Genomic DNA, 13076 nt, shown 5'->3' on the forward strand with positions numbered 1-13076 from the left:
CGCATATTTTACTGATTTGTGCTTCTATGTCCTGGGTTGTCTTACAGGATGGATGGCCTCTACTCACTGGGGCTATTTTTCTTACACAGGGACCAAGAAACATGCACCCAAACTAGACCCAGCAACATGATGGGAACCTACTAAAGACAACACAAAATGTCCTCAATGTCGTGCATGTGGCACGTCAGTAGAGAGCAGGAGGACCCCACCTTTAGGACCCTTGTCCCACAAAGAACGCCTGTCCTAACAGCGGGCATGGCCGTGGGTATCATGGGGCCTGAGTGGGCCTCAGCTCGCCGGCCGCAGAGAAACACCGCCACCTAGTGGCCGGCAGGGTCCTGCACGGTCTGAGTCCAAACTGCCGCCTGCACTGATGGGATGGGACCGGGAGGAGGCCTGGCTCCCATCTCTGCCCCAAGCAGCCCTCCCTGCGGCCCGCCCAGCCAGGAATCCTCCTCCAGACTTAACGTGTGAGATTTGGCTTCAACTATGAGCAACTTACTGGGATGGAAGGTCTGTGAGGAGCTGGAACGCAAAGGGGGTAAATCGGAATGGGAGAAGAAAGAGGACAAAAGTATCCAAGGGTGGGGAGTGTTCTTTTGAGGACCGAGGGCTGGCCAACAGCCCCCTGGTGAGATGAGGAGGGGCCTCGGGGCTGGGGTGCTGGGGTGTGAGGCTGTGAGGAGGGAGGCACCGAGCAGGGAGAGCCCCAGAAGAGGGTGAGCGGGCGGTCACTGAAGTCAAGCCTCGTGACTGTCCTGTCATCGGCACCGGAGTCGTGGCTGGGACCCAGGAGAACCCGTGCTCCTCCGGTCTCCGTGGTTCCCGGGTTGGGACGGGGGCTGCGTGTTCTGCAGCTGCCACTCCAGGAGGCCGGCAGAGCCCTGGGGACGGCCAGGAGCTCAGAGGGCGCCCCTGCCCCTGCCCCGGCCCTGCAGGGACCAAGGGGGCTCCTGAAACCGCCGTGATGGTCTGGGTGCCAGACCCTCTCCAGGAGAGTTCTTGCCTGAGTTTGGGGCCCCGGCCATCCAGATAAGTGTCCACTTTCCTGATAAGGTCCCTCCCTAGTGGAATTCACCCGCCTGCCACAAACCCTCGGAGGAGGTTAGAGAAAACCACCCACTGAGGAGCCCCAAACAAACCCCCTGACGGAGGAGGTGCCCCCTGGCACAGATGGAATGGGGCCTGGTGCTGGTGACGGCCACACCAGCCGCTCAATGTACAGGGATGGGTCTGCCTTCCCTGGGGACAGGTCTTGCTTTTGAAGCAAGACCTGGTTTTGAGGCAGAGGAAAAACCCCAGAGCTTTAAGTATTCACTCTACGAGGCTCTGAGTCAGTTTGCTGGATTAGACAGGATTCTCTCTGACCCCCGCGGAGGGCTTCCAGCCCCGCTTGGCCTTCCAGCTAAGACTTCACCCAAACGTTTCGAGTGTCCTTTCGCACCTCTATGGCACCATTGGGGTTGCCCACTTCCCATTTCTTTCCGATCCTGATCTGGGACCACATGCCCTCCCCTGTGTGAAAGCAGGCTGTGTTCCGCCATGTGCCTGCTGGGGCCTGGGACAACTGTCCTCGAGAGCCCTCACCGGTGCCCAGAGCCCTGTTGACCCTCCGAGGCTAAGTAAAGGGGGAGGAGAGCCATGCCCCGCCCACCCCGTGCGCCCCGCCCCGCGCCCCGCCCCGTCCCGTGTGCCTCCCCTGAGTACCTCCCCCGAGCACCAGCAACAGCCGCCCTGGCGCCAGAAGGACCGCCTGTTTTTCAAAGCACAAGGAGATAGTGGCACAGCACGGGCAGCTGATAGTCCAGCCCAGTGTGTCGCAGAAAGAGGCCCAAATGTCCCCCGGTCCCCCCGCCACTGTCCATTGCTTGGATTCTGCCAGGAAGCCCACAGCCTCATCCGGGATCTGCCCCTTCATTCTGGTGAATTTTATTTTTCGTGAACCTGAACCCATAGTCACGGGGCTGTGAACACAAGCTTTTCATATCTGTTATGGCTAATGTTCTGCAGCAGGAAACCTGGGTCAACGAGACCGCACACGATCCTGCCCTTCCCCCTGTAATTCCCAAAGCTGCCAGCTGTTCGTTTAAGCCCGGACTCTGTATGATGACCATTAGGGCTGGCGTCTAAGGCAGGAGCAAGCTTGCGCTGCTGGTGGAGAAACGCAGACCTAGGAAACGCAGACCTTGCCCTGTGAAGTCCAGTCCCGGTTTTCTGAACGAGGGGCCACTCGGACTAAATCTCTGCAAGTACACGCTCTGAGCTGAACAGGGACTGCCTGCTGGAAGTAGCATCAGCCTCGCTCACAGAGGGGTCGACTGCTCTTCCTTGGGGGGGGTTACCATGGGCTGAGCTATGTGAGTAAATATATTTCGTATGACTTGCCATGCAGGTTTCAAAGCTCATTTAAGTACAACGCCACTTAATCTTCCACCTGGCGAACTGGCATCTTTCAGGTTTTCCGAGACCGCTGCAAACAACTTCTCCTATCATTCCGTGTACCAAATATCTGCCAGTAGTTCACAGGTTTCCTCTAAGCCCTACCTCCGATAAAAATGGGGAGCCTGGAGCCCTGGCCAGTGTGGCTCAGTTGGTTGGAGCATCCTCCCATACACCGAAAGGTTCCAAGTTCGATGCCTGGTCAGGGCACAGGCCTAGGTTTCTGGTTTGGTCCCCTGTCAGGGCACATATGAGAGGCAACCAATCAATGTTTCTCTTTCACATGGATGTTTCTCTCCCTGTCTTCCTCCCTCCCTTCCCCTCTCTCCAAAATCAATAAGGATGCCCTCAGGTGAGGATTTTAAAAAAAAGTTAGGAACCTGGAAACAAAATAAGAAAGACAGCATATTCCCTCCCTTAGCCTGGCTGCTTGATGTCCCTCCAGGCCTGGCTACCTTTCCTTTATTAGTTCCCCCAGCAGGTGAGGCCGTCCCGACACCTGAACAAGACGTTCTACAGGGCCCAACACGGTGACGGCCGCATGCCGACAGGCCTCTTCTGGACACCGGCCATGGCCTGCTGCCCACACGCAGGGGCGGGCGGCTCATCCCGCAGGGGCCCATGGTCTGTGCCCTGCTCCAGGAGCTCTGAGACAAGGGCGGTGCCGAGTCGCTCACGGCACCTGCTGACGGGTTTTATGTTCCTCGTCGATAACTAGAACGGCTGGCGTTCTCCGACAGTTCGCCAGGCCCCCGTCCGAGGACTGTGCCCTCTCCGTTGTACCCATGCCACACCCTCTACTGCTGCTGTTTTTACTCTCATCTTACAGTGAGGAAACTGAGGCACAGGGAAAGCAGCTCTCTACAGAAGCTGATTTATACTTTAGTTTGGGGAAGTACAATTCCTATTTTTCTGTACTTGGCAGTATTTCTTTATAAAATTCTCAAGTAGGGGTCAAAATGTAGGTAAAACATTTGCCAGCCTATCAGGACAGGCTCTGAGAGTGCCCCGGGTGGAGGGGGTCCTGCAAACGCCGGGTATTACGGGCTCACCTTCTGATTGCTGGGCCGGGGGGTGGGGGGCAGCGGGGGGAGGATTCCCAGGCAAGGAGCCAGGGCAGGGGCGCTGGGAAGCTATTTACCTACATGCCGTTACAGAAGGATTTCTGCACTTTAATTACTAAAGAATCACAGTGGTTTCTATGGGATTGGCCACCTACGATGCCACTGAAAAATCATTGATAAAAACGAAGAGTACCACCGCGCTGGCATCGCCGGCGCTGTAGCCCCGCCCACAGTCTGTCCACTGCCCCGCCCACAGTCTGCCCGCTGCCCCGCCCACAGTCTGCCCGCTCCCCCGCCCCCGCTACCCTCCCCAGCCGAGCCCGCACGTACCTTTCTGGCAGTGCAGACCCTCAAAGCCCAAGGGGCAGTCGCACTCATAGCCCTCCTTCTGGGGCCGGCAGCTGCCCCCGTGGGCACAGGGGCCCGCCACGCAGGGGTGGGCCGCGTTCTCCACGTTCACGCCCCAGCTCCGGTCGTGCTCCACGGGGACGGCGCGGTCGTTCAGGGTGATCTGGGGGAGAGGACACGCAAAGAGCGCAGGACGTCAGAAAACAGCTCTGCAGTGAGTGACCCGTCCCGCGCCCACCAGCCCCAACTGCATGCAGCCAGAGCCTTAAAGAGAAGAGAGCAGGTCCGGTGGCTGCCTCTGTGGTCCTAAGGAGGCAGGAGCCCACGTGATTATGCCCGGAACCCGGAGAACCTGCAGAGCAAAGGCCCCCCTGGTTCTGGAAGACCTGGTCCCACGAGAGGTCAAAGAGAAGCCCCGATAACTCAACACACAAGCGGGGGTCTCAACCCGGCTGCCCGCTGGAACCCCTGGGGGGGGGAGGTGGTTAGGAAACACCTAACGCCCACGTCCCACCCAGCTGGGTCGCGTCAGAATCTCTGGGGGCGGCGTCCAGTTTTCAGTAACCTTGGACAGCCGCCCAGGTGGCTCTAAGGTGCAGCAGCCGGGGTTGGGAGGTGTGCCCCAAAGCTGAGCGGGGAAGGACCCGAAACGAAAGAACCCAAGAGGGAGTGAGGGGCTTTGGGGGACGGTGGGGGAGAAGCTTCCCCCGGGGCTGCTTTGTAATTCTGGAGAACGTCCTCCCGTGAGCCCCCCCAGCTCCGCCCCGCTGGGCCTTCCCCTGCCCTCCTTCCCCGACACTCTCGACACCTCCCACGCTCCACATCCTTCCCCAGCATTAAAGGAAACACTGCAACTCAGCTCGTGTCCCCCCCACTGCCGGGCACACGCACTGGGACCGCCCCCTTCTGTCCCTGCGAGGGGGCTCTGCAGAGAGACCGACGACTTTGGGAACAGGTTACAGGGCTCCCGACCCCAGATGAAGAGAGCCACTGTTTTCCGCCCTTGACTCACACTGGGCACCAGACTCGAGCGGCTGCTGGTGTTTCAGTGTCTCCAGCGCTGCTCAGAGCTCAGGGAGAAGGGAGCCCCCGGGGGAACCCCCATGCTGCAGGGGGTCCTAGCCGGTTAGCAAGGGCACTTTCTGCCCCTAAGCCATGTTTCCAGGCTTGCCCAGCCCTTGGAGAGGGTCGAGGGCCGGGAAGCAACTTTTCCTCAGTCCTGAGTCTCAGCAGCTGCTAGGGAGCAGCCGGAGTCTTTCCACGGTCCCCCCTGCTCGTGCTGCAAGTGAAGGACCGAGAAACCGTCCCCGTAGCTGAGACAAGCCAAGGGTGGCAGCATTCACCGCGGGATGCGGCCCAGGCAACGGTCTGAACCCTGCGAGGGGCCGGTGGCCTTTCCTAGAAGTCAGGAGGGAAGGGTTGAGCGCGTCTGTGTGTCCGGGAGGGGCTGCACCTGACCAGGGTGGCCGGGGAGGGGTGGGGGTCAAGCCCCTTCTCCCCTGGGCTTGCTGCCCGAGTGAGAATTGCAAACACGGGAGGAAACACGGCCAAGCCCACTCATGGGTGGTGGGTCGGGAGAGACAGTGGTCTGCACTGAGGTGTCGTCACCACAGTTTAGCAGCAAAGGCGGCCACATCAGAGTCAGCGGATCCTGCCTGGGCCCCACACGGGGACGGCAGCCCCGGTGAGCGAGCAGGCCAGCATGGGGCCCTCCTTCCCCGGCCCGCCTCTGCCCCGGTTTCGGAAGGGTCAGCGGCCCATGCCCGCCCTGTGGCTAAAGGGAAACCGGACGACACTCTCACGTCCGACACACTTTTCTCCAAACCCTCTTCCTCTCGGGTTCGGTGGCCCTGGCACCCTGGGAGGGTGAGCCTGCAGCCTGCATGTCTGATGCAGACGGAACTCCCTGTTCTTGCAACTGAGGAGACCCGGGCCGCCCCCGCAGGAGGAAAAGAGGTGAGCAGGGCTGGGGCCCGTGCCCTGGGTCTTTACTCGAGGAGCGGCCTTTTTCTGGGGCCTTCTGTGGGGGGACCCTTTACCCTCTGCTCTCAGGAGCGTGGTAACATGATTGAGGAACAAGCGCTAAACTGTGGGGGTGGGGTGGGGGGAGAGGCGGAGGTGAGCATCGGCTCTCGCCCTCAGCAAACTGCAGAACAGAGCACCCCTATGGAGAGGCACGGAGTTGCTATTAGACTCCGCACACCGCCTTCCCTCTTGCACATGTTTCTGAAGCGACCCAAGGCCCGAGGCCTCCCTCAGCTGTCCCGGGGTCTTTCTGCGGACCCACTGCAAAAACTCATCTTCATCGACTTGCGTTCAGGCTACGTCTGCCGGGCAGAGACCCAGGAGCGGACGGTATAAGAAATGGGGCTGGAAAGCTATATGCTGGGAGCATTAAAAAAATGAAATCTTAAAAGCGTTTAAACTCTAGCCCTGGCTGGTGTAGCCCAGTGGACTGAGCACGGGCTGTGAACCAAAGTGTCGCAGGTTCGATTCCCAGTCAGGGTACATGCCTGGGTTGCAGGCCATGACCCCCAGCAACCGCACATTGATGCTTCTCTCTCTTTCTCCCTCCCTTCCCTCTCTAAAGATAAATAAATAAAATCTTAAAAAAAAAGTTTAAACGTGATCAAAATGTCTCTGGGTGCCGTGGGTTGCACGCTGGCCACGGTGCTCAGCTCCACTGTCTGAGGTCAAGGTCAAACAACACACACGAGAACACGAAGCCCGTACCTTCTGGATGCTCCCGCTGAACGGCTGGCGGACACCCGACTTGTCCTTCACCTCGTCGTAACTGGGGACTCCGCCAATAAAAATGTCCGTGTTGCAATTGATCTGCGTGAAGCCGCCCTGCCAGCAGATCAGAAACAAAACACAGTGTGTAAAGCTCTGGGAAAGGACGGTTAAGACGACCATGCATGTGTGCCTTTGGGTCCTCGTCACCCGGCCCCTCCAAGACCCGTCCCGACAGTCTGCCTTCTCCGTGGCTTGGCTCCCACACTGCTCTGCTTTGCTGCCGGCCCCCCCCCCCCCCCCTTTGAGTGGCTGCCGATTTCCCAGCCTCGATGAGACTCAGGTCCATCATCCATAAGACGGGGGTCCCAGCAGCCACCTCACAATGTGTCCCAACAAAGACGGTGGACTGCTGGTCAGCACTGCCCTCTCCGTGCTGGGAGCTGACCTCCAGCCTCAGGTTAGAGGCCGTGTCACTGGCGTTTTTCAGCAAAACTCGAGCAGAAGAGAAGCAAACCACTTCTGGGCAGAAGCTTTCAGGGCTGGGGGAGGGGTCCACTAGGCCGTCTTCCTGACCCCCCTGCTCCTTCTGTCTGGGTCTCAGGTTAAGGCTGCAGGTGGCCGTTGGTGGGCACGTAGCAGGAGTGAGAACGAGCCCTATTATGGCTGCTGATGCTGGGGCTTGTGTGGGACTGCCTGGGGCACCATCCTGGCACTGAGTGGAACCACCGTTTGAGGCGCCTGTGGCTCTTCTCCACTCACGCTGAGGAACAGAAAAGCTAAGTGCCTTGCCTGGAGGGGAGCGCAGGGGTCAGCCCAGGCTGTCTGGCTCTGGCGTCCGTGCACTTTTAACCGCTGTGCTGCTGCTCTCGTCTCCGGGACAGAAAGCAAACGGCAGCCCCATCCCCACACCCCCCACCACCAGGGGGCACAGCTGAGTCCTTACCGCCGCCATGCCTTCCACCACCTTCTGCTTATCCACCTGTAGGAGGCCGTTCCTCGCCGTGCGGGACACACGCAGCTCGTGCCAGTGGCCCAGGGCGAGGGGCTCTTCGCTCCTGTCAGAGGAAGGACACTGAGTGTGGGTGAGCATCCTTGGTCACGGGTAATGCTCATCGATGTAGCTCTGACGACGCCGGTGCCAACCTCGGGCACCCCACTCCGCCCAGCAAGAGACGATGACCATTGCTGCCCAGCACACACAGCAGCGCTTGCTCCCCGGATCAGACCCCTTCGTGGTAGGGGTGGTGCGTTTGTTATGTTACTTACTCCTTGCAACAGGCCTGAAATGTGGGGGGATGGGCTTCATTTTCTAGATGAGGGGTGACAGGAGGGTAAAACGTGATCATTGTTGCACACAAGCTTAGAAGAAGAGAAAATTATATGGACCACAGTGGAAAACAGGGGTTCTTTGGTGTACTGACGTCTGCAGCATGTGTTGAAATGCACAGAAAAGTAAGATGGGTAGATGGATGGATAGAAGGAAGGAATTAGGAAGGAAGGGAGGAAGGAAGGGAGGGAGGGAGGAAGGAAAGGAGGGAGGGAGGGAAGGAGGGAGGGAGAGCAGGAGGGAGGGAGGGGGGAAAGAATGAAGGAGAGAAGGAAGGAAGGAAGGCAGGCTAGATATGGGAAGAAAGCAAATACAGCAAAGCCTTAACTGCAGACTACAGGAGGTAAGTGTAAGGATATTTACTGGACTATTCTTTAAACGTTCCTATGTCAGAAATTTTTCATAACGAAGTATTAGGGCAAGGACAGGCTCCATGCTATCTGATATTGTGCAAAGCATTCCAAGTATTTTAAAAATTCAGTGTTTAATCCAAGGTGGAAGCATGTGAGTTAAAATGATATTGATAAGTTTTACACATTCCTTTTTATAGCAAGGTGAGCAAAAAGAGCGTGATTCTTGCATTTGCGTTTCTAACGACGTGGTTCCAGCCCTCACTGCGCCTCCTCATTATTCTGCGGACCTGGAAAACCATCGGGAATGCCAATGTGCGCCGTTATTGAAAGGTCTTCACCTTCTTACTTGATTTTTTTTTTTTGCTCTGGCAAATGCTTCTGTGATTTGTCCTAGCAATTAGGATTTAATCACCTTGGACAGATCAATATGCAGTGGAGACACCAGGGTCACTTTTCACGTGGCCCCAGGTCCACCACAAGCGACAGTGCCCCAGTCACGTTCCATCCTACAGTCCCGGTTGCCTGTCAATGTGCCGCTCCCCCAGTCCAGCTACACTGATCACGGCCGCCACCGGCTCATTGCAATTGTCCTGATTTTTGAATCAAGTTCATGGTCAATTTGACCACCATACCCTTTCCCCAAAGTTAAAAGGCTCTGGCCCATTCCACAGCCTCGTGCCGTCCAGGCTTTCCCGGGATTTCCTTAACTGAGCAGGAAGTCTTCGAAATGGTTTGTGACCTCAGTGTCTTCCCCAGGGGTGTCTGGGACATGACAGTGATCCCAGCTGTCAGGGGACCCTGGCCGGGGCGGGGGGGGATGGGACAAGGGCGTGGGGGGTCGGTCCTTGTTCCTCGTGCACTCTGAGTGTTCGCTTCCTTTTCTTCACACCTAACATGCACGAACTCTGTTTCCAGGCACCTTTCCGGACAGGCAGGGAAAAAATAACTTATTTTTTAAAAAAAGAATCTAAAACTCCTCTTGTCAACAGTAGGCAGAGAATTAGGAAGAGAAAAAGGCTGGACTTCTGAGGCCCCGTGTGCCTGTAACCCCCCCATCGCTGTGGCCGCCACGTGAGGTGCAGGCAGCGATCTGTCCGCCAGGAGGGCTCGTGGGCTGGCCCTGCCTGGCTCTTGCTGGCCGTTCCTCACCCAGGACGAAGCCATTTCCATGGGCAAGGCCATACGCAAGGTGTCCTCCTGTCTCAACTTGACAGACAGTCCTTGGTGAATTGCTTAGACTGATTTGCATAATCATACGCACATTGAGTCAGTGGAGTGCCCACCCAGGACGCTTCTGCAGAACCAGAGGCACAAAAACGTTTGTCCACTCCCCGAGGTGGGAGGTGTCCCTGATGTGCAGGGATCCGGCCGTGAGGACAGAAACGAACTGTCCCTTTGAAGAACTAGGAAAACTCCAATGCAGCCAAGCCTTTCCCATCAGCCGTGAAAAGTGAGCGGCCATTAGGGGCCACACTCGGCGGTAACACCTCAGCCCCAGGTTCTTCCTAAACATGACAGTCCAGCAATACGGACGGAGCTTGACCGTGACCCGAGACCGCCTTCAAGACGACAGCAAGCCCAACGACTTCCTGCCGCAGGGCACCACTGACACAGAACACCCCGGGCCGTGGCCAAACAGAAGGATCAGACAAACACGAGAACGGAAGCACATCGCTGTCGGTCGGCAGGCCTCTGGCTCGAAGGTACAAACTACCACGGGAGGCGTGCAGTCAAGAAGAGCAAGGCACAAACAAATGGGGAAAACACACACAGAAACCAGGACATGCAGCGGCACCGACAGACGCCCTGTACGGGAGCTGTCGGTCTGCAGAGCAAGTGAACGCCAGAGGCAGGGAGACGACGATGGAGGGAGGTGTCGGGGACTGGGAACCCGTTCTGCAGACACCAGCAAGTGCCCGAGGCGCCGATTTACTGCCCAGCTCTTGCCGAGCGCCCTCAGCACACAGCTGGTCCTGGAGCACGTATCGGTCTGAGGTAGGTCTTCCCAACTGCTGCTGGTTCAGGGTCCAAGAGCGGCCCGCCCGAGACGTGCCAGGGGACTCGTCACCCTCTACACGGCCCAGGAGGGCAGTCACCGTCTCCAGTGAGGTCGCCGTGCCCACTGCTGGTCATCGCATTCCTGCTCATAGTTGTTTTCCTGCTCATGGTGTATTTGCCAGCACCCACCAAGAGATGCCGTGGGCACGGCGCTGATTCACTGCGGCTCACCCAGCCTCCGCGGAGGGGTTACAGTGACCCCGCGTGGACAGGGAGGCAGCCCGCGCCCGGCGGAAGCCAACCCGTGTTCCCTGGCCCGAGGCAGAGGGCCACTATCTGCTGGGCAGTTGTTTGGAGAAGGGAACCTCGGCCCCAGCACGGCATGACCCACGGGAGGCCTGTCATCGGCATGAGTCGGGGCAGGTTTCAGAGAAGGGGACTGGGGGAAGACAGGCAGATCCCAAGCCGTTGAATGACAAGGTCACCTTGGCCCAGAGTGGCTGCTGTTTGGCTTCTTTTTTGGGGGTGGGGGCCGGGGGGGGGGGGGCATTGCTAAAGGCCTCAGCCCTTACCTGAGGACAGCAGTCCCCGAGCCGCAGTCAAAGCGGAACTCCACGTGGCCACCTGCCAGGTTGAGCGACAGGAAGTCCTTGCTGCCCGTGTCGTAGCTGTACAGGAGGACGCCGTCGCCCGAGTCCGGCCGGAACGTGACCTCGAACTCCATGAAGGACAGGTAGTAGCGGGGCTCCAGGGGCCAGGGCGTGGCGGCGTAGGAGCGCAGGGACTCTCGGAACTGAGGGACGGTCAGGGTGAACGCTGGAGAGACAAGCAGGGCGTCAGAAGTCCCTCCTAAGGGGGCAGAACGAGCCACACACATGCTTCTTCCTGGGCACGGAGTTCGGCTCCGTCTCTCAGCTGCCCCGCAGCGCCGTGGGGGTCTGACGGAGTCCTGGCCAGTGGGACGCGGTGGGGAGGGCCGGATGCCACCCCAGGCCTGGTCCCTAGGACCCCCCTCCATCTCCCGTGTTCTCGCCTCCCTCGCCTGCTGGCAGATGCAGGAGTCCGTGGGGGCCTCTGAAGCCCCAGTGGGGTGCCTGGAGGGCAGCAGCCCGTGTCCCTGAAGAGGCCACCCCGGGGGCCGGCACCAGCACCTCCACTGACCTGCAGCGTGTGCGACGTGAGCGGGGATCTACCTTTGTCACGTCAGGCTATGACAACATGAGGCGGCACGGGACAGCTCTGGCTCACTCTGCCACACGGGCCGGCCTCTACGAGCCCTGAGACTTTACATTCTATAGTAAAGACTGTCCCCGGGAGGTGTCTTAGATCCCAATCTGAATCGCTGGTGGAGAAGTTAAAGCATACTCAACTGCGCATGGTCTTCCAAAAATTCCCATTTCCTGTGTGTGTGGGTGTGCATGTGTTTCCACATATGTGTGCACAGGTGTGCAGGTGTGACTGATGACGTGTGGATGACCCATATGTGCGGTGTGGAGCGGTGGGGAAATGCAGCAGGACAGTACAGGGGAGGGGAAAGGAGACCACTCCTGCCCATCACATTGTTAATGTGTCTGCACGCCTTCCCGGCCTTGCTCTGGCACCGTCACTGCTTTGGTGCAGCCTGACACGGGCCACGCAATGGCAGGCTCCTCGAGGCATCTGGGGGCCGAGAGGAGCCCCCCAAAGCCTGGCCAGGAAGGGCTGGTTTGATACTTACACCTGAGGACACACCGACCTAGTGAAAAAAAAAAGTTTCTCCCAAGCCGCCCAAGAAAGCAATGTCGACCCCGTAAACATGCACGGGGCTGTGCGTGAACATGCGGAGAGAAACACCATCCACTCGCGTCTTCCTCACCCTCTTCGCAGTGTCGACCTTTAAATCCGAGGGGGCAGAGGCAGATGTAGGAGTCAGCCTTGACGGCCGTGCAGGTGCCGCCGTTGATGCACGAGGTCTCGTCGCAGATCCCGCTGCTGCACTCGCCTGGGACGGAACGGAGGCACACAGGGACCCGTCACGAGCCAGTCCCGGACCCCGGGGCCGGCCGTGCAGAGAGCTCGCGGCACGGAATACACACACTCCGGCCCCCACTCCTGCTGACGACATGCACCTCGGTCGGTCCCACTGCAAACCTGCCTGCAGGGTAAGCGGAGCCGGCCCTTCCTTTCCATTTGAGTCTGGCTTGTTGGGAGCCGCCCTGCCTGGTTTCAGAAGCTGTAACCCCCACCAAGGCTAAGGCTGAGGGAGTGACCTTGGACCGTAAGCCACCAAGGAGACAAAAAGCTTATCTCCCTGGCAGGAGCACCGCTTCTGCTCCTTTTACGTCACCCTGCCTGGCCCCCAGTGCTTGGTCGGTTAGCCAATGACAGGTTCCCCACCAAGGGGGGAAAGATCTAAGACAGGCATGATCACAGGGAGGCCCCAGGGAAGGACTTTGGGGGCTATAGCAAAAGGGGGTGATGGACCCTTACCCCTCGGTTTTGACATAGCCTGAGTCCTCCTTGTCTTCAAGAAAATCTCCTAATCTCTTAGCTGCCTAACCTCCCTTGCTCCACCTAAGCCTGAAACAATGACAGGGTGGTGCAGCCCTGTGCTGGAAAGGGCGGGTTCCCTGGGTGATCAGGCCTAAGAAAGAATATGTAAAATCCTGTGAAACCTGCTTTGTTTAGAATGCTCTCAATGAAATGATAAGGGTCCAAGGAAGAAGTAAGTTTGTTCCCTTAAAGTTCTTTACAGCTCTTTAGCTATCTGACCCTGACTCCAAATAGGCCCTCGTAGTTCCTTGTTATTTGATCCTTACTTCCCGGCAATGA

The 13076-nt window shown here is 58.3% G+C and overlaps 1 protein-coding gene across 3 annotated transcripts in view; it reads right to left on the reverse strand.

Moving 5' to 3' along the window:
- Window positions 1-13076, reverse strand: part of EGFLAM (EGF like, fibronectin type III and laminin G domains) — a 143482-nt gene that overhangs the window by 22136 nt on the left and 108270 nt on the right. For all 3 annotated transcript variants that reach the window (XM_036020199.1, XM_036020197.1, XM_036020198.1), the window contains exons 14-18: window positions 12121-12246; window positions 10838-11081; window positions 7531-7642; window positions 6585-6701; window positions 3834-4014 (exon numbers count right to left, since the gene is read on the reverse strand). In XM_036020199.1, coding sequence (XP_035876092.1) covers window positions 3834-4014; window positions 6585-6701; window positions 7531-7642; window positions 10838-11081; window positions 12121-12246 — 780 coding nt within the window. The remainder of the gene's footprint in view (window positions 1-3833; window positions 4015-6584; window positions 6702-7530; window positions 7643-10837; window positions 11082-12120; window positions 12247-13076) is intronic.

Source organism: Phyllostomus discolor, chromosome 3 (genome assembly GCF_004126475.2).
Source record: "Phyllostomus discolor isolate MPI-MPIP mPhyDis1 chromosome 3, mPhyDis1.pri.v3, whole genome shotgun sequence".
Taxonomy (NCBI): Eukaryota; Metazoa; Chordata; class Mammalia; order Chiroptera; family Phyllostomidae; genus Phyllostomus; species Phyllostomus discolor.